This window comes from Rhinolophus ferrumequinum, chromosome 24 (assembly GCF_004115265.2).
Source record: "Rhinolophus ferrumequinum isolate MPI-CBG mRhiFer1 chromosome 24, mRhiFer1_v1.p, whole genome shotgun sequence".
NCBI lineage: Eukaryota > Metazoa > Chordata > Mammalia > Chiroptera > Rhinolophidae > Rhinolophus > Rhinolophus ferrumequinum.
The window spans coordinates 10,682,629-10,704,874 of NC_046307.1; the positions used below are offsets into that span (position 1 = coordinate 10,682,629).

The 22,246-nt window shown below is 36.9% G+C and overlaps 1 protein-coding gene across 6 annotated transcripts in view; it reads left to right on the forward strand.

Annotated features, from left to right (window-relative positions):
- CATSPER3 (cation channel sperm associated 3) overlaps positions 1–22,246 on the forward strand; it is a 76,690-nt gene that overhangs the window by 35,743 nt on the left and 18,701 nt on the right. For 5 of the 6 annotated variants that reach the window (XM_033096595.1, XM_033096593.1, XM_033096596.1 and 2 more), the window contains 4 exons: positions 9,145–9,225; positions 11,259–11,336; positions 11,884–11,978; positions 17,841–17,994. In XM_033096595.1, coding sequence (XP_032952486.1) covers positions 9,145–9,225; positions 11,259–11,336; positions 11,884–11,978; positions 17,841–17,994 — 408 coding nt within the window. Of the gene's footprint in view, positions 1–9,144; positions 9,226–11,258; positions 11,337–11,883; positions 11,979–13,710; positions 16,379–17,840; positions 17,995–22,246 lie in introns of those variants that run through there. The other variant, XM_033096599.1, reaches the window with a different exon arrangement.

Sequence of the window (22,246 nt, forward strand, 5' to 3'; positions counted from 1 at the left end):
CTTTCCTTGGTGCACCAACAATGTTTATGTGATTGATCAGTCACCAACACCCAGGGAAGGCCCTGTCCTGTGACATGTGCGTGCTTGGCAATGATCTTGCTGTGCATTTTGCTTAATAATTTTCATTATTTTTAATTAAAGTTGAAGAAGTGCAGACTCGAGCTGAAATTAAGGTAGGTTGTGTTGCCGGAATCTGGTAATTACTTTAATTGATCACAAGATAGTTTCCTTGATCACCAATTAGACTAAATTGCCGATCATGTTTCAAAACGTGAAGAAATGCCCAAACTGATTTATGTAATAGTGTTTTCATTTCTAATCAGACATAAATATCATTTCCTTCTATAGCAATTGTGTTTTATAAAAGAAGGGTTATAGGCCTACAAACATAAAGGTGATTCATAAACAATAGAGTTCTAATTCATTGAATTAGTAAAGGAAGTATTTAGAGGCTTAATGGAGATCGTACTGGGGAAATTACTTTGGAGTCGCTGGTGCTCATTTTCTTAGTGGGAGGTGTGTTCCTTTTTAGTGCATAATTAAAATAGTCTACAATCAAAATATAAAAGACAGCTGAGTTAAAGAACATATATCAAAGAGGCCTGCTCTGAGTAATGAAAGATTTGTATTGTACATATGTGCTAGAAGTTAAGTCCTAGAACTTTAATAAATCATACATGTGATTTGGCCGAAGCTGCATTTTAAATTCAGGGTGCTGTTAAACATTTCACAGATTGATACAGGTTTTTTGTTTTGGTTTCGTGCATCTGATAGTCTTTCATATTTTCACGGAATAAAAGGAAACAAAGGAAACTTAAAGAAAAATTAAAGTTCCCAAAGAATACTTGATTTGGGGTTCACAGAAAAATCTTTTAATTGCTGATGGTTTGGAGATTTCCAAATGACAAACTTCATTGGCCCAATTTACTGTGATTGTAATGCTTACATTCCTTAAAATGGCAGAGTGACTTAAAAAGTCATACTTCATCATGCATTCATTGACTTGTTCATAAAATGTTTGTAATTTGCAGTAGAGGAAAGACTGAAACTATTATCAGCCATTATATGTTATTTGTTGGCCATATGTTTGTTTGAAATGGCCGTGGCTCAACAGAACATGGCTCATAGACAAACTATGCTGTAAATTGGCACTAAAAACCCACCTAAACAGGTATGTTAAGAAGTTAACATGAGCCAAAGTATTTTAATTTGAACCAGGTTACATACATGGTAGGATCTCAGCTGCCTTTACAGTGAGACCTTTATTTGCATGTCTTCTTCATTTTTCCCAAACTAATTGTTAAACATAGATCAGGTGTATACGTGGTACAAAGTGCCAAAGGTTCCGAAGAGTATAGGAGTATCTCCTCCTGTTCCTGATTTTCAGCCACCCAGTTCCCTCTTCCACACCCCCATCTTTCACTATTAGTGGTTCATTATGGATCGTTCCAGCGATATTAATGCACGTAGTTTTTTTTTCCTTTTCATACAATTCATAGACTATTGTTACACATTTTTTTTTTCATTTAGTAATGTATCTTGGAGGTATTTCCTCATTCTTCTTAATGGCTGCATAGTATTCCAGTGTATAAATGTACCGTAACATATTTAATCAGGTCCCTACTGATGGACATTTGGCTCTCTCAAGTCCATGGCTATTACCAGGTGCTGCAGTGACCATTCTTATAATTTATGTTTGAGTATGTCTGCAGAAAAATTCCTCGAAGTGGAATTGTTTGGCAGATAGTCATGGACATTTTAAATTTTGATAGATATTGTCAAATTCTCTTCTATAGTGATTATTAATCAGTTTATATTCATCAACAATGTACGAGAGTGCTTTTTCTCCTGTATCTTCACCAACAGAATATTATCCAACAGAATATTATCAAACTTTTTGATTTTTGCCAAACTGATAGGTTTAACTTAGTTCTCCCCTAGCTTTATTGAGATATGACATATATCTTGGTTTTAATTTGTGCTTCTCTTATCATGTATGAGACTGAGCAGTTTTTATGTTTAAGTACCATTCGATTTCTTTTCTATTACCTATTATGTCTTTTGCCTATTTTAAAAAATTGAGTTGTTGGTCTTTGCTTATTAATTTATAGGAGCTCTTTATGTGCTAAGGACATGTGTACTGCAAATACAGTTTGTTGTTTGTCTTTTAATTTTGTTGGTTTTTATTGCCATACAGAGAAAGGTTTTGATGTAGTCAATCTGTTTTTTAGTAGTGGTTTAAAATTTTTTGTATATGGAATTTATACTTAACATTTCTTGTTAAGTTTACTTCTAGATAATTTTTGGTGCCATTTTATTTTACTTACTTACTTAATTTTTAAGGAAGGTGCAGCTCACAGTAGCTCATGCGGGGATTGAACCAGCAACCTTAGTGTTATTAACACCACGTTCTAACCAACTGAGCCAACTGGCCACCCCTTTTGCTGCCATTTTAGATGGGATCTTTTCTTCCAATATATTTTCTAGTTAGTTATTGTTTGTATAAAAAGGCAATTGTTTTTTTTGGCTTATTTGTTTTATTTTTGACTTTAATGGGAATTCTTCTAATTTCCTATTAAGAATGATATTGCCTGCCTGACCCTGCACTGTACACCTGAAGCTGAAGCTGAATAATATTGTATGCCAAGTATAATTTAATATATGTGTATATAGTCACGGGATATAGAGTTCATCATAGGGAATAAAGTCAATGGAATTGTAATAGATATGTACAATGTCAGGGGGGCAGTAGATTGATTGGGGGAGAGGGGTTGTCACTTTGTGGGGGTGAAATGTCTGGCTATTGCATTGTTTTGTGCATCTGAAACAAATAAAACAAACAAACAAACAAAAAATACAAAGGCCCAGTTTATCATCTTGGTGTGTGTGTGTGTGTGTGTGTGTGTGTGTGTATGTATATATATGTATACATATATATATATATATATAAAATATGTACTTTACCACTTTTTATTAAGATTGGTATAAAGTTTAAGAAAATAAATATATTTTACCTGAAGCTGAATAATAATGAATGCCAACTATAAAAAAAAAAAAAAGAATGATACTGTCTTTTGGACTGAGAATATATTCTATCATTTAAGGAGGGGTTCATATATTCTAATTTCATTAAGAGTTGTAATACATAATAAATGTTGAATTTATCAAATATCTTTTCAGAATTTATAGCAGTCATTATATGATTTTTTGATTTATTAATATGATAAATTATATTAATATATTCCCTAATGTGGAACCATCCTTGCATTCTTAGAATAAATCCTGTTTGCTCATGGTGTTTTTTTTCTTTCAGTGTATTGCTAGGTTTTGTTTATTAAGATTTCAATTAATATGAGATCAATGTGTACTCGTAGTTTCATTATATGCTATCTCTGGGAATTTGGAGACAGTTATGATAGTTTAATAAAAGTAATTTGGAAATGTTCTTTTTCTATGCTCTGGAACAGTTTAATTAGTATTAGAGTTAACTGTTCCTTAAAGGTTTGATAGAATTCCTCTGTGAAATGATTGGGAACTGTTACTTTTTGGTGTCACTCTTAGACACATTTCTCTATTTAATTGTTTAGATGTTTTTCCTCTTCTGTGGTCAGTTCTGATCATTTTTATTTCTCAGTGAGCTTTTATAATAAATTATGTACTTGAGTAGTCTATATTTTTACTTTTGTTCACTTAATCTGCCATGGATTAAGAGATGTGAATTAAAGTATCTAACTACAAATATTTCTATTTGTCTTATATTTCCTGTCATTTCTGCCTCATTGATTTTTTTCTTTTTTTTTCCCCCTTATAATTATTTATTTATTTATTTATTTATTTATTTATTTATTTTGGGGGGGAACAGTGTGTACTTCCAGGCCTTTTTTTTCCAAGTCAAGTTGTTGTCCTTTCAATCTTAGTTGTGGAGGGTGCTGTTCAGCTTCAAGTTGTCCTTTCAGTCTTAGTTGTGGAGGGCGCAGCTCAGCTCCAGGTCCAGTGGCCGTTTCTAGTTGCAGGGGGCACAGCCCACCATCCCTTGCAGGAGTCGAACTGGCAACCTTGTGGTTGAGAGGACGCTCTCCAACCAACTGAGCCATCCGGGAGCTCAGCGGCAGCTCAACTCAAGGTGCCGTGTTCAATCTTAGTTGCAGGGGGCGCAGCCCACCATCCCTTGCGGGACTCGAGGAGTCAAACTGGTAACCTTGTGGTTGAGAGCCCACTGGCCCATGTGGGAATCGAACTGGCAGCCTTTGGAGTTAGGAGCACAGAGCTCCAACCGCCTGAGCCACTGGGCCGGCCCCTCTGCCTCATTGATTTTGATGCTATGTTATTTGTAGTACACATAGATATTCACAATTATTTAATCTTCATTGTGGATATACTTAATAATGGTAAATTACTTACAATTTCTTAAATTTTTTTTTTTTTACATTGGCCTATGTCCTTTTTTTCCAGTGGTTAAATTTTGCTTTGTGATGCATTGTAAAGTTTTCTTTTAATTAGTTGGATTTAGGCTCTTTGGTGTATTGATTGGAAAGATGTTTGGTTTTATAAAACATGACAGAACCAATATATTTTTTTCTCCCTTAATTTAAATCATGATACAGATTGTGTTTACTTTGCTTCATTTTAATTGTGTTTTTCTTTACTTAATTGTGAATGTTTCTATTTTTGTTTTGGTTCTTTTTGTGGATACTATTATACCTATAATTTTACATAGCAAACTTAACTCTCTTATTTCTTTAGATAGCATTTAGATAACATTTCTTTATATAGTGGTCTCCCCACTAAGCATTATCAAAATTATACTCCTACTCTCTTCTATCCCTCACCATACAATTTTAGTTCATATTTTTTAGTTCTAATTCATATGTTTTATATCTTTAAATATACTTAATATCTCGAACATTTGATCTCTCAGCTTTCAAGATTTTTAAAAACTTCTGTTTACCTTTCTCATTTCTTTCCCTTTTCCTTCAACCCTTTTAATAGTTTTTAACTTTTACATTTCAATATTTGACTATAATCCCCACAGTTGTTTTAAATGTGTTTCTAGAGCTGAGTGAATATCTTTGGTATAGTTTGGTATCACTGCCAATATCTTTGGTATAGTTTCTCCACTCATCTCCTAGTTACTTATATTTCATCCTTTCATAAAAGTTTCCTCAAGAAGGTTGAACAGGAATTATTCCTTGAGTTACTGCATTAAAAAAATTATATCACTTGCATTAATTTTGAACAACAGTTTAGCTAGGTATAAAATTTTTTGCACTTTCATTTCCCAAATTCTTTATAAGCATTGCTCCTCTGATTTCCGTGTTGAATGTTGCTGTGTGGAAGTTTTAAGTCAGTCAGATTCTTTTCATTCTTGTAGGTGAATTGAACTTTTTGACTTGATGCCAAAAGGATTTTTTTTCTTCAAAGTTCACCGACTTTACTAGGATGTGTAGACATGGTTGAATTCTTACCATCTACAGATTTCAATCTTTTATTTCTAGAAATTTTTCTTGAATTATTAAGTTGGTGCAAAAGTAATTGCGGTTCTTGCAATTTTAACCTTTTAAACCACGATTGTGCACCAACCTAATACATTTCTAATTTTTCCTATTTTTTGTTCTCCTATTGACAATAATTGTCTATATGTTAGATCTATTTTGTCTTCTGTATTTATTTTCTAATTCTTATAAACTCTTACTGATTTCTACTTCATTTTGCGCCTTTTCTCAGTCCTGCCTTTTAAACTTCTTGCTGGGTTTTTAGTGGTGTCTTTTCTGCCTTGGGCTGTTTGCAGCTTACTTTGATGGAATGGTTTTAGAAGGCCTGTACGTTTAGCTAGTCTAAGGCCTTTAGATTCCAAGTGGCATCATGGGAACAAGTACCTAGGGCTATAAAATAGAAATCTTAGAAAGAAGGGACAGATGCTTTTCAGCATCTGCCAATTTTGCTGTTTAGTCATATTTCTTCTTTATTATAGTCTAGATAATCAAAATTTCCCTTTGAAGTTTTGCTTTTTCCTTCTCCTATTCACTCATCTAACTCCCTTGCAGAAATTCTTTGACTTTAATGTGAATGTATATTGTTATGGATGTTTTTAATCTGTGAATTTAAAAATAAATATTTGGGGGGAGTATTTGGTTCTGTTATAAAGAAGAAGTGTTATGGAATTGTCTCCTTGTTCCCAGAGCAGTTTGACTGTTCTTTCCCTAAGGAAGAATTAGTAAATCCTATGTAAATGGTTTATCAGGCTTTGTGATATTTTATTAAATGCAAGTATTAGGTGGCAGTTGAAGGGACATATGTAAGGCTGAGGAAAATACACATTTAGAGGGTCATTGGATGTGCCCCCCTCTTTTTACATTGTATGTAGATATGGTAGATGCTTTTTCTTTGCTCAGTATACCTCTTAGGATGTGGGTGTTCTTTTTTAAGTCATATCTGTGATGGGATGGATTTGCTGCTATGCTGATAGCATGCTGGTAGTCAAAGATTTGAGGAGCACTTCTGACCATGTTCAAATCCTCCATTTGATCCATTTGGCTCTTGGGAAATGGGAAGGGATTCTAAGTATCACTTTGAACATTTTGGGATAACATGGTTCAAAGAAATTGTGGCCCCGGGGCTTAAGAACTTGGGCAGTGACTGACTGTGCCCACCTGATTCCTTGTCATTAAGCTGTTTACCTCAGTCAGTGTACATCATAGCGGTACTTCACAGGATATTATCTATGTGTCAGGCTTATGTCAGTGCACGTGGCGAAAGGAAGGCGCCATTCTTCTGGGAGGCAGCAGTGGAATCTTAACATTCTCAAGGCTGTGGAACTGCTTTTCACTTACCATTATGTTTTATAAGGCTTATCATATGCAGCTTGGCTGGAAGCACTAGTGGTAGCAGTATGTGCCCTTATGGATCTCTTAGTCTGTGCCTAGTGCTGTGTTAAGTGCTTTTACATCCTTTATCTCATTTTTTATTAGAATGATTCCATGAGCTTTTTATTATTATCCCCATTTTATTGATAAGAAAACTGAGGCTCAGAGTTAACTCACATAAGAGTTAAGTAGTAGAGTTAGGATTTAAATCTAGGACTCCCTGGCTCAAAGCCCATGTCCTTAACGACTGTATAACTGTCTCTCAGGGTTGGCGATTAGTCTCCTAAGTCTTCTAAAGCTAAACCAGAATAAGGAATTATAGAAAGAGTAAAAATTCTCATTATACATCATTTAATACAGGTTATCTCTGTGTTTGAATAATTAAAAGACTTTCACATTTGACTTTTCCCTTCCCCTCACAATCTAGAGAATCAGATTATAGTATTTCCTCCTTATCTGTGGGGGATACATACCAGGACCTCCAGTGGATGCTTGAAACTAGATAGTATCAAACCCTATAATGTATACACATGACCTATATTCATCTTTTGTTATCAATATATATTGAGTATTATTAATACAGTTTTATCCTTTCTTAAAATGTATATACATTTTTTGGCACCCTCTGTATATACTGTTTTTCCTACACATACGTAGCTCTGATGAAGTTTATAAATTAGGCACAACAAGAGATTAACAATAATAACTAACAATAAAGTAGAACAATTACAATAATATACTATAATAAAAGCTATGTGCATGTGGTCTCTCTCTCTCTCTGTCTCTCTCTCTCTCTCTCAACCAGTCTGAAACAAGAGGGCTACTAAGTGACTAATGGGTGGGTAACATGTATAGCGTGGAGACACTGGACAGAGGGGTGATTCATGTCATGGGTGGAATGGAGCGGGACGGTGTGAGATTTCATCAGACTGTTCAGAACAGTGCGTATTTTAAAACTTATGAATTTTTTATTTCTGGAATTCTTCTTTTACTATTTTCAAACCATGGTTGGACGCGGGTAAGTGAAACCATGAAAAAATGAAACTGTGGATGAGGGGGAACTACTGTGTGAAAGGAGAAGGGGTAGGAGAGTGAATATGCTTTCCCACTGATAATTCCATACATGGTTAAATGAGTTTTGCTTGAATTTTCTTCTTTTTTCTAACAGGGGAAACCTTTAGTCCTTAAATATCAAAATGGAAATTTTTATCCTAAATAAAGTCGGTTCTGAGATAGGAACCACTATAAATGACAGAATTGTTTGGAATGGCATCTTCCATATTTCTTGCTGTTACTTGGAAATGTGCTCTTTTGTCATTTGGTGATCTAAAAAACAGCACAGCTAACCTCAGACTGTTTTTTCTAGATAGGGGCAATGAAGTTAAATATTTATTTCTGTGGCAGTAAGGGTACGACAGGCCTGTGAATTCCACTGTAACTTTGTGATTAATGTGCCCTCACCTGAAAGTCTTACCAAGTATTCCTGCTTTCTGGGCATGATAGAGACAGACTCCTGATGTTGCAATTACCCTCATAAAAATTTGAGAGCAAGCAAAAAAAAAAGTTTGTTTTCATCACAAGATAAGTTTGCCTTCTGCTCAGCAAAATTAGGTTTGTACATTCTGTGTGGGATGAAGACAGCCCTGTGGGGCCACACTGACACCTGTGGCTGGGTATGCTGGGGGTAATACGACCGAGCGGGCCAGCCAGTCTTTTCTGTTTCGCTTTAGATGTCAATGGAAATAGTCTTTCGTCCCCTCCTGTCTGGCCTGAGAGATGGGATGGCGAAGTTGTTCATTTCTGGCTGTACTTTGGCTTAGCACACACTCAGAAGACATTCTTCCTTAGTCTTGTGGTTGATGCCTTGTTAGCAAGCCCATCACCTAAAATAAACAGAGAAGTGCTGCAAGAAAAGTGGCTCCCAGGATTTGGAGCCAGGTAGTGAGATCCAGGGCACTGGGTTGAAGGGAAATTACTCCCGTGCTGTTTTGGAGTCTAGTCCTGAGGACAATTAAGCAGTCCAGACAGGTCACTGGGTGAGACCAATTTCCTCCTTTGTTTATTTGAGGCTGATTGTTTTCCACCATCAAGCAGAAGGTCATGGTCCTGCTACACTGTTATCCCAGCTCTGTGGAGAGCAATCCCTTTCATATTTGGTTTTTCCAGGCTTCCCTAAGGACGCTAGCCATCCATGTCTTGATCTGGTTGGATTGCTCTGGTGTCTCTCAGGCCCAGGACAGAGGGCAGTGTTGGTAATCACTTTCATCTTCATCTCATGCAGGCATTTGGCTTTATGTCCCGAGTTGCCCTACAAGCGGAGAAGATGAATCATCACCCAGAATGGTTCAATGTGTACAACAAGGTAACAAAATTGCCTTCTTTTGGGATCACCATAATTATGAAGTTTAATAAATTTCATTCTTCCTTCTTTGTCATCCATGCAGCTAAGTGTCATTGTGCTTAGGAAAGTATTCTCATTTGTTTCTCTCAGCATCCTGTGTATTATTGCAAATAGTAGCATAGTTTTAGATTTGCTCAAGAGAACAGTGACTAAGCCCTTAATTTTCATGCTTGTCTTGTACTGAAACTAATATGAAAGTTGGGCCATATTAGGCTCCTGAATTAAACTTGAATATCATGCAGATAAATTTTTAAACCTTATTAAGGTAAACCATTGAAAGAAATGGTAGCAAATAAAAAGTAGGGCCTTATTTATCTCATTGAGATAAATTTGCTCAAGAACTGTGGTTTAAATAACTATTAAATGCCGTCTCCTCAGTGGGAACTAACCTTGCTTAAGACAAAGAATAGAGTGAAAAGACTTAATCTTAAGTAATTTTAAGGGGGTGCAGTGAGAAGACTCATGCCCCGCCCCTCAACAAGTGTCCCTGCCTTTATGGTCATGCCATTTGGAATTGTCTAATCATCTAGATTTCTGTGGGGTCCTTTTTTCTCTTTGAAAGTCAACTTTGAATAAAGAGAAAATGTCATGCTATTCTTGTGATTTTTTGGAATACAGAGCATGCAGATACCATGATAAATTTTTCTTTCGTAGTTGCCTTTATTTGCCCATAACTTTCTTTTGCCTTTTAATCAATTTGTCAAGATGCAAGAGTATTCCTCCACCCCACCCACACCCCACTTCTCTAATTTGGAAATGGATTTTTTTTTTTAACTATTAGTTTCACGTATACAAAACAATGCAATAGTTAGACATTTTACCCCTCACACAGTGATAATCCCCCTCCCCCAATCTATTGCCCCTCTGACATCGTATATATCTATTATAGTTCCATTGACTCTATTCCCTATGCTGTACTCCATATCCCGTGACTATATATATTAAATTATAGTTGACATACAATATTATTCAGCTTCAGCTTCAGGTGTACAGTGCAGTGGTCAGGCATCTGCACAGTCCATGAAGTGGTCTCCCTAATAAGACAAGTGTCCATCTGACACCCTACAAAATCTTTACAACATTATTGATTATATTCCCCAAACTGTCTTTCATGTCCCCGTGGCAGTATTGTAGTTACCAGTTTATGCTGTCTCATCCCTTCCCCTTCTTCCTCATCCCCACACCCCCTCCTTTCTAGCAACCATCAGTTTTTCTTCTATATCTCTGAGACTATTTCTGTTTACTTTGCTCATTTATTCAGTTCTTTAGATTCCACATATAAGTGAGATCATATGGTATTTGTCTTTTTCCGACTGACTTATTTCACTTAGCATAATGTTCTCTAGGTCCATCCATATCATTGCAAATGGTGAGATTTCATTCTACTTTATAGTCGAGTCATACTCCATTGTATAAATGTACCACAGTTTCTTAATCCAGTCGTCTACCGATGGGCATTTTGGTTGTTTCCAAGTTTTGGCTATTGTAAATAGCGCTACAGTAAACATAGGGGTGCATATATTTGTTTGAATTAGTGTCTTGGATTTCTCTGGATAGATACCTAAGAGTGGAATTGCTGGGTTGAAATGGACTTTTTAAATGTTGCTAAGATATTATATTTGATAACTTGGTTTTTCTCAGTGGCCTGAAAATAGTTGGTGCAATTAAAGTGATAGGATTTCAAATGGAACCTCAGTCTCTTTTTTTTTCAAGAGACAAGATTTGAGATTCTGACAGCTGAATTGCCCTTCTTATGCGAGAACCTTTTTATCTGTGGGCAGCTGCTGGGCCCAGCCTGAAGCAGACTGTGTCCCTGGAGTTTACTGTGTTTGGAAATGCTGTGCTTATTCATAATGCAGTATTTTCTAAAACATTTAATTTCCCCAATTCTCAAGTATGAGTGTTAAATAAATAGATTGATTTTTGAACTGCTAAAGGAGAATACCATGAATCACAGGTCAGGATTTTAAAAACTGCTTTTCTTTCTTTCTTAGGTCCAGATAACTCTCACCTCGCATGATACTGGTGGACTGACCAAAAGAGATGTGAAACTGGCCAAGTTTATTGAAAAAGTAGCTGTTTCTGTGTGATTTCTTCCAAAACGCATGTAAAATCTTATATGCATCTTAGATGCAATGTATTTTGAAGGCGATTTGCATGAACAAATTAAGTTGTAAATTTAGTTCATCTTTGTACTACATTTTGTAAAATCAGTGCTTAAATACAAAATGATTTAAATTTGAGCCTGAGATATTTTTCATTATAACTAATCATATATATAAGGCAAACCAACCCAGGAATTATATTAATAATATAGTGTTCAAAAAGAGAAATAGCATTCTTACAACGACCAGCAATTGGGACAGGGGAGTATTCACACATTTTATAACCAAGAAATTCAAGTGATCATGGTGACTTTACAAATGCATTGTGTTGGAGAACAGTTATAAGGTAGACACAGAATGACGAACTCTGTAGGTAAAGGGTTTTAACCGTCTATAACATTTCTTATGAAGCTAAAGATAATTTGGATTTTAGCTGCTGTTATTATGTAAGTAATTAGATTACAAAGTCACAAAAATTGGGTGAGCTATCTTGTGTTTTATTCTTACTTTTCAGACAGGGAATTGGAGGAGAGGACAAGTGTTTTCTCCATGGCTTTCCGCAAGGTGTGGCAATATCAGGATTCTCAGTCACAGTGACCAACTTGCCAGGTCATTCATTATTTGACTTACTGAGTTAAGGAGGAGCCAAGGGTCATTTTTTTTTCATCATTTACATGTTGTGACCCCTGAACTAGAGGTCTCTAGCCATTAAGCTAAAAGCTACTTGGGTATTATCCAGTAATGAGCTCTATTTACTCTGTGTATCACTGACAGAAGTGAAAGGAAATATAAAGTAATCTGTTATTTAAAAATTACGATAACAGAGTCCTTTGAAGGAACTCAAGAATGTACTTGTTAATGAGCTTAGAATGTAGATTAAAAGAATGTGTGTGTGTGTGAGAGTGTGTGTGTGTGTGTGTGTGTGTGTGTGTGTGTGTGTGTGTCTCCATCTAAGAACCTGTGTTAATCCCGGAAGCATTACTGTGGTAGGATTTAATAGGGATCATCTTTGTAACCCACCTCACTTCAGAGGCTAGAAAAACCATTCTGTGTTATGCCAAGCAAACCTTCCCCTCCCCATGTCACCCCAGCCTCCAATCTGAGAAACCCTGTGGGAACATGCCAAGGAGGCTGAGTTCTCTGAAGCTAATTCCTGGCTGGTTCTGTTGGCCTGGGAGAGGCAGGTCTGGTCAGTTTGCCCTGCGGGTATAAGTATGCAGGGAGGGAAGAGAGAGAATAGCCCCCCAGGCTCTGTGGCTGTGGGGAGACCCAGAGCCTGCGTACCAGGACTTGTGCTTCTTAGAAGTTTTTCAGAGGAAAAGGCAAAGCTATGTGTTTTTAAATCATTCTTATATTATAGATTTGGATGGACTTTTATGCACTTAATTACCAAAGATTTTTAGTTCAATGCTTCAATTTTTTACATGAGTTTTAACATGAAAAATTTAATATATTTTAAAAATAGCATGAATAGTACATTGGACCCTTATGTACTGATCACCTAGATTTAGCAATTACCAAGATTTTGCCCCAGTTACTTCATATAATCCCCTATCTTTTATTTTTTTTGATAGCATTTCATTTTACCCTGACATCTTTTAGTAAACATCACTAGAAAACATGGTGATTTTCTTTTGTAAACCAGAATGCCATTGTCACACCTAACAAAATAAGCCATGATTTGTTGCTATCACCTAATATCTGGGCAAAATCAAATTGCCCTGAAGGTGAAGACTGTGTTTGGACTGTAATTTTATTCTAGTCAGGGTCCAACCATCATATCCAGTTATTGTGTTTTTTTAATCTTTCAATGTAGAGCAAGCAAGCTCTCCTCCCTTCCCCCTTCTCCCCTTCTCCCCGTTTTCCCCTGTGTCACTGATCAATTGTAAAAACTGTGTCGGATCTGTTTGAATATTCCACCTTCTGGATTTGTTTTTTTGCTCCCTTGTGGAGTCATTTATCTTGTTTCTTGTACCCAGAATGGAAACCTTTCCCCCTGTATTGAATGTAAGCCTGAGAGGCTAAACTTGATGGCTGTTAATATATACCACATATAGCACAGTAGAGAACAAAGCAGGATATGGCTTATAATTGCAGTGGCAAAGACCTGAGAATGCAGCTACTACCGTTTTTCCCCAAAAGTAAGACCTAACCAGACAATATAATGCGTCTTTTGGAGCAAAAATCAATATAAGACCCAGTCTTATGTTATGTTATGTTATGTTATATTATATTATATTATATTATATTATATTATATTATATTATATTAATCCGATCTTATATTAAAATAAGACCGGGTCTTATATTGATTTTTGCTCCAAAAGATGCATTAAAGCTGATTGTCCAGCTAGGTCTTCTTTTCGGGGAAACACAGTAAGTAACATCTACATGATGGTTTGACGTAGGTCCCTGTTAAGGGATGTTGCATCTGCTGGAACTCACAAACTTTACTACAGAGAATCAAAGGTCCCATATCAGAAGCCCATGGAAATACTCATTGTAGTAAATTCCAACAGAATGAGTAACTGACATTTCCACTTAGAAGAGACATTGGCAAGGTTGGAGGCCCCCGAGTTCCCTTCTGTTCCAAATCTTTGTGTGATAGCAGTGGTGTCTCGGATGTGGTAAGCTTTGGCTTCCCTCCTCTTTCCTTCTGAGTGATCACTGGAGTAGAGAGGAGTTAAATAGACATGACCTATGACACATTGCATGACCTCCGTAGATAACGAACCAGGGCCAGCATGTTTGACAGTGTTCTTTTCTAAAGCAAAGTTAATGAAAGTTCTGAAAATAATGGTCACTTCCTCACATTGGTAAGATTTAGGAAATCTTTGGATACATAGAATCAGCATGGTTTTTATGGTTTTACTCTAGACAAAAAGCAGCATGTATACTGTACTTGGACACAAACCTACTACTAGTGTTGGTATGAAGCAGTCTGTATACTTTTCTAACCCAGCATTCAACAATATACTAGTTGAACTCTGTAACATTCAATTTTGTAAAATTTCCTACAAAATGGTAAGAACTGTAATAGGGTTTGACTATAATATGTGAGCTTTGTGTTTCAGTGCCAGTTACTTGGGACCAGTAAGGAATGACTCTTGGCCAGAAGACTTGAGTCACCAAGCTGCCATGCATACCTGCTGACTGCTAACTTCCCAGCCGGGCACAGCTGAGGTAGTGCTGGCAAGCTGGGCAGAGTGTGAGTTGTTGCTGAAGGGCAGAGGAGGTGTCCCTTTAGCTTCTCGTCCCAGGATGCCCACTTCTTCATGAGACAGTCTGGATGATTTCAGTAGGCCCTAGATAAGCTCATCACCTCTGATTCCACTCACCGGCCAGAGTGCCATTCCCAGACTACATGTCTTCAAGGACTTCAGAAACCACAGGCAGCTGGACACTAGGAACAACCGGCTCTCCTCTGCTGCTCTCAGTGGCCATCTTCCCCCGCCAGGCCTCGTGGAAAATTCCTTACATTCTTAACCTCGTCTTCATTTCTCCCCAAAAGCATGCCTTGGTGCTTAAAGAGGGAAGGCATAGAAGTGTACCACTGAGGTTCCTGGAGATGGAATCCCATTGTGCTCAACTACTTGAGTGAGCATAAGGATCCCTGGTGCCATTCATGTGTATATTCATACAGCACACACTTAACTGGGAGCCTTCTCTATGCCCCGAGCGAGATTAGTCACATCGATATTTGGGGCAACCTGAAACAGAAATAGAGAACTGATTCATGCTCTGTCTGAACTGCTGCTCCTGGAGGCCACTAGGGGGATATTGTGCAGGCGCTCAGAAGGTGTTGGGGGGCATGTGAGCAAAGGAAGCGGTAGGAGATATAGAGGGAGCTGATGACTGAGGGAGAGAAGGTAGAGCGAGAGGATGAGACTAAAGTTTGAATCTTAGGGACATTAATCAAAGTAATTCTTAAAGCGTGGCGGTTGATGATTTTAAATGGAGAAACTGAGTAAACAAGGTGTTATTTCCCAGTTCAGTATATTGGTTCCCTACAAGAGTGTTTTCCTACAAGGAATGGTCATATACAATTGTTTTAGAACACCCAGGACAGCAGTGGTGCTGGGTGGTTACCTCCTTTTCCTATGACTCAAGAAAGTAGGTTTCCAGGAATTTGACCAATTTAGCCACTAGAGATTTAGTACAACACGGGGCTATCCAGATCCCTCTGTTTTTATTTGCCTTGAAAGCCAAAGGGGTTATGAGAAGGAGAATATATTAATCCCAAGAACTGCGCAGAGCAAAAATCCCTATTGCTCTTGTACCTAAAACCTCTCTACCCCACGGGCTCATCCCTTACACTCTATTTAGATGGCTCATATGTGTATATTCCATGCCCCCAATTAGCCAATGTTGGCACAGGTAACCTCTGCTTCTTCAGTTTTTTGTGTTCTAGCTCCAAACCCATCACAATCTTTCCTTGTCCTTCCAGCTGTTTCCGGTTTTGTGCCCTGGGTGTGTGCTCTTAGAACCCCAGAGAACTTTGCTTTTCCCTCTTCTATGACCCTAACTTACTGTAACATATTATTAGGACCTTTATCTGTCAGGTGAGGATATTTCTTGAAGAAGGAGGGGCTTTCATCTGGCTTATCTCTGGTGTCTCCCGGTTGTAACCCGAAGCTTCACAATCGTGGGTGCTCATGACCCCTTTTCCTGAACTGAGATGTTCAGTCTCCTTGACAAGATGATCTGTGCATTGATCATCTGTATAGCTCTTCGCTCCAGGGGCCTGCAGCCTTGTAAGGTACTGGAATGCTCAATAGTGACCTCATAAAGCAAGCATTCCCCTCGTGGACTCTTCTCTGTGGTCTCTGGAATCTAGACGCCGAGAAAATCCCTCAGCAGAGATTTTCTGTTGGATGATAAAAGAAAGGAATAAAAACTGAAAATTTGGAAAATGTCTCAATTTTATCACCAGACCTGCACAAGAGTCTTTTCTAGTTCACTGTTGGGTAATGGATCATCGACGTTTTGTGCGAGATTCAGGACATTTCAGTACGTATTATCTATTTCTATTGCTTATTAGGAAATGTGCCAATGGCAGTGTGGAGGCAGGGTGCCAGTACTCTGTCAGCCTCCTCCCACAGGCAGCCATCCACTTCTCAAATTGAGGTGCATATCCTTGCTAATCTGATTTCTCTGACTGAGGTTAGTGAAGGCTCAGACAAACATTTTCCTTCTTTGGCTTTAATATCACAACTGGCTCGTTAAGTCAAACATTCAGTCACACTCATTTGACCTGTAGACTAAATGATTAGTTCAACTTTGTTCTGGCCTTTTTTTGTTACTGTGTTAGATAATTTCAAGGCTTTTTTTTTTTTTCTCTTTGTAATAGACCTTATCTCAAATCAGATAATAAAAATCAGACATTTTCTTTTTATAGATTATAAAAGTATATACATTCTATTTTTTTTTACTGTCACAAGAATGTGTTCATTTGTTACATATAATGGGAAAAAAGTAATACTCTTTCTTTGAGAAAATTGCAAAGTACAGATAAATATAAATTAACAGGAAAAACAATCACGTATACTCTTACCAATAACAACATTTTAGCATATTTACTGCCAAGTACTTTTCTACCTGTTTTTGCACAGTTGAGGTAATTTTGAGTAGAGAATTTTATATCTTGTTTTGTTTTTGTGTTTTGCTATCTAGTGGATCATAAACATTTTTCCAAATTATGAAAAATACACAGACTTTTTTCAGTGTCTACGTAATAGTCCATGAAACAGATATGCTATAATTTTCTTAACCAGTTTTTTTTGTGAGACTTTTAAATTGTTTCCAAGTTCTCACTATTGTAAATAATGCTGGGATAAACACACTTGGGAAATTTCCATTTCCTTGATTAGTAGTGCTACTGAATATTTTAGGGGAAGTTTATTGCCATTTGTATTTCTTTCATGAGGTGACTGTTTCTGCCAATTTTTTTCTTAGAGTGTTGTTTTTTTACAATTGATTTGTAAGCGCTTGTCTGGGTAATGATTTAATTATTATCCATTTTCCTTACTAGGCTGATAATATTTAGTTTTGCTTACATTATATCCTCAGTGCCCACTGTAATGTCTAGCATGTAGTCATCACTGAATAAAAACTTGTTGAATGAGTAATGAAAGAGTTAAATTGTAGTGAAGATGATGCTTTGTTTTGCTTGAGAAGTAGTAGTAACTGTTCGGTTTCAGAGGTCTAGAGAGAAAGAACGGAGAAACTAAGGGACAAAGCCACTCAGTAATCATACATATTAATACATATGTATGATACATATACATATCTCATCATACATACTGAATGACTGGTCATTCAGTTAGCATTTCATTGGAAATTTAAAGTATATATAAACTTATATTCACAGAATGGGGAAAGCAAACCCTACTCCTTAAAAGAAAAAGTATGTATTGTTTGGGGATCTAGTGCTGTTGTAAGATAATCATACCTCTTATTTAACTTTTGACAGGAGGAAAGATACTCAGTGTCGGGCATTTGTGGAAAGAATCATACTGAGTCGTCTCTTTAAGATAATTATGATTAGCACCATCTCAATGAATGCCTTTTTGGTGGTCTTGGGGACTGATTATGAAACAAGATACAACTTGTTCAGACTTTGGGAGGTAAGCAAACAAAACGGATCCATTTTGTTTTTCTGTTTCACTTGTTTTAATTCTGAAAATGTTATAAGGTTTTTAAAGGCATATTGTTCAAGAACATTTTCTGTAAAACAATTCTAAGGGCTTTTAAAATATACTCTAAAATCTGAGAAGATGGTGGCAGCAATAGGAATGGTGACATGGTTTTTTAATTTCCCTGAATCCCCTCTTTGAAAAAGATAGAGCAACTAGATAGCAAAGTCAAAAACACATGGGTGGCACTTACATCAAAACTTGTCAATAAGTTATCCTTCCCAAGAGCCGCAACTATATATATAACATTAGCCTCTGTGGGAGAGGAAGCAGTAAGAGAGAAGCAACTTGTCACATACAAGGACTCTTCACTAAGATTAATAACTGATTTCTCCTCAGAAACTCTGGAGGGCAGAAGGCAGTGAAAAGACATATTTAAAGTACAAAAGAAAAATTATTGTCAACCAATAATTTTATATCCAGCAAAACTATCCTTCAAAAAATGAAGGAAAAATTAAGACATTCCTAGATAAACAAAAGCTGAGGAAATTTGTTGCTAGTAGACCTATTCTACAAGAAATGCTAAAGATAGTCTCTTTTAGGTGGAAATGTAACTTAAGCCATATGAAGAAATAAAGAACATTGATAAAGATAACTATATAGATAAATATGAAAGCCAGTATTACTGTATTTTTAATTTGTAACTCCTTTTTTTTTCTACATGGTTTAAAATATAAATGCATAGGACAATAGTTATAGATAATTAATGGACACGCAATTATACAGATGTATTTTGTGAGAACAAAAATATAAACGTGGGGATGAAGCTGTATAGGAATAGAATTGTTATATACCAGGGGTGCCAAAAAAAATGTATACAAGTGGACACTTTGGGCAACGTTGCTCAAGCAGTAGTTTGCTGTAATCAGAAGTATCTGAACTCTGATGCTAACCACTTTGAGCACCTCTTGTAATTGCAGAAGTCAAACGTGACCTGTATTCATCTTTTGTTATTGGTATATATTATTACAAGTTTAATACAGTTTTCTTAAAATGTGTATACATTTTTTTGGTACCCTCTGTACTACTGAAGCTAAAGTTATATTAGTTAAATAGGTTGTTATAAATTTAAGAGGTTAATTGTAATCCTGAGGTTAACCACCAAGAAAATAACTAAAAATATACAGAAAAATAAACGAGAAAGGAATCAAAATGGTACCCTACAAAAACATCAAACACAAAAGAAAATTGTAATGGAAGAATTGAGGAATAAAAAAGATGTGACATATAATATAAAACAAATAACAAAATGGCAGAAGTATTTTCTTCCTTACCAGTAATTACCTTAAATATAAATGAATTAAACTCTCCAATTAAGACAGAATGGATCACCAAAACATCCAAATATTTGCTGTCTACAAGGCAGTCACTTGAGATCCAAAGATGCAAATCAGTTGAAAGTGAAAGAAAGAAAAAAGATATTCCATGCAAATAGAAACCAAATGAAAGCTGGGTTGGCTATACTAATAATCAGACAAAATAGACATTAAGGCAAACACTGTTACAAGAGAAAAGGAAGGTCATTATATTATTGATAAAAGGATTAATTCATCAAGAAGGTATAAGAGGGGGCGGCCGGATGGTTTAGTTAGTTAGAGCCTGAGCTCTGAACAACAGGGTTGCCGGTTCTCCCACATGGGCCAGTGAGCTGCGCCCTCCACAACTAGATTGAAGACAATGAGCTGCTGCTGAGCTTCTGGAGGAGCAGCCGGATGGCTCAGTTGGTTAGAGCCATCTCTAAGAGAGTTGGTGAGCTCTCAACAACATTTCCCGTTCAATTCCTGCATGGGATGGTGGGCTGCGCCCCCTGCAACTAAAGATTGAAAACGGCTGCTGGACTTGGAGCTGAGCTGCACTCTCCACAACTAGATTGAAGGACAACGACTTGGAGCTGATGGGCCCTGGAGAAACACACTGTTCCCCAATGTTCCCTTCCCCCACCAAAAGAAAAAAAGATATGAGTTTTTCTCAAGTACATGTAGGTCATTATACAGTATAGACCATATGTTAGGCCACAAAACAAGTCCCAATAAATTAAAAACTATTGAAATCATACAAAGTGTCTTCTTTGACAACAATGAAATGAAACTAGAAATGAATAACAGCAGGAAAACTGGAAAAATTTTCAAATATGTGGAAATTAAACAACACACTTTTAAATAACAAATAGGTCAAAGAAGAAATCACAAGGGAAATTAGAAAATATTTTAAGACAAATGAAAATGAAAACACAACATAATAAAATGTGCAGGATGCAGCAGAAGCAATGCTCAGAGGGAAATTTTTTCCTCTGTGCCTGCATTAGAAAACAAGAAATCTCAAATTAATAATCTAACTTTACACTTGAAGAACTAGAAACAGAAAAGCAAACTAAATGCAAAGTTACCAAAAGGGAGGAAATAAAAAAGATTAGAGTGAGATAAAATAGAGACTAGAGAAACAATAGAGGGCTGGCCTGGTTGCTCAGGTGGTTGGAGCGCCATGCTCCTAACGCGGAGGTTGCAGGTTCAATTCCCACATGCGCCCTCTACAGCTAAGATTGTGAACAACAGCTCTCCCTGGAGCTGGGCTGCCATGAGCAGCTGGAGGTTGGCGTGGGCTGGCGTGGGCTGCCGCGGGCTGCTGTGTGCTGCCGTGAGCTACTGTGTGCTGCTGTGAGTGGCTGGTGGCCAGCCAATGTGAGTGGCCAGCAGCCAGTGTGAGCGGCTGGCTGCTGGCAAGAGCTGCCATGAGCTGCTGTGAGCAGCTGACCAACGACTGGCAACCTTCTACTGGCGACCAATGACTGGAGACTGACTGCGGGGGTCGGGGGATGAGGGGTTGGGGGCTGGGAGGGGAACACAAGGCTCATAATACCAGCATGGGCCAGGGAGCTGTGTCCTACACAACTAGAAGGGGAAACAACGTCTTGAACTGGAGTGGGGTGGGAGGTGGAAGAAGGGGGAAAAAATAGAAACAATAGAGAAAAATCAACAAAATCGAAATTTTGTTCTTTGAAAAGATCAACAAAATTGGCAAGCCTTTAGTTAGATTGACTAATAAAAATAAGAAAAGACTCTAATTAATAATAGAAATGAAATTTGGGACATTATTGCTGACCCTATAGAAATAAAAAAGGTCATAGGAGAAGACTATAAACAATTGTATGCAAAAAAATTAGATAACCTAGATGAAATGGACAATTCCTAGAAACAAACCAACTACCAAACTCACTCAAGAAGAAATAGAAAACAGACATATTGGAACAGACCTATAACAAGTAAAAAGATTGAGTCATTATTAAAAAAACCAACAAAGAAATGCCCAGGACCAAATTGCTTCACTAGTTAATTTTACCTTGCATTTAAAGAAGAAAGAACACCAGTCCTTCTCAAACTTTTCCAAAAAATAGGAGGGAATACTTCTGAACTCTTTTCATGAAGCTAGCATTACCCTGACACCAAAGACATCATAAGAAGAAAAAAAAGCAAAAACAGAAATATCCCATATGAATATAGATACAAAAATTCTCATTGAGATACTGACAAAATGAATCCAGCAGCATATTTAAAAGGATTTTACACCATGACCAAGTGGGATTTACCCCAGGAATTCAAGGTTCAATATATGAAAATCAATGTAATACATCAATAGAATGAAGGAGAACATCCACATGATTGCCAGTTGATGCTAAAAAAGCATTTGACAAAATCCAACAACCTTTCATGATTAAAACATACTAGAAATAGAGGGAAATTCCTTAACCTGATAATGGATATTTATTAAAAAATTCACAGCTAGCATCTCCTAATATCAGGAACAAGACAAAGATCCCTGCTTTCACCATTATTCAACATTGTATTATACTTGGAGTTCTAACCAGAGCAATTAGGCAAGGAAAAGAAATAAAAGGTCTCCAACTGGAAAGGAAGAGCTGAAATTATCGTTATTCACAGATAACTTGAACTTATGTGTAGAAAATCCTAAAGAACACACACACACACACACACACACACACACACACTCATTCCCATTAGAACTATTAAACAAATGCAGCAAAATTGCAGGATACAAAGTCAACAGCAGAAATCAGTTGCATTGCTATACACGAACAATGAACAATCTGAAAAGAAGTGAACAAAGTTCCATTTCCAATAGCATTCCAAAATAATAAAATACTCGGGAACAAATTTATCCAAGGAGA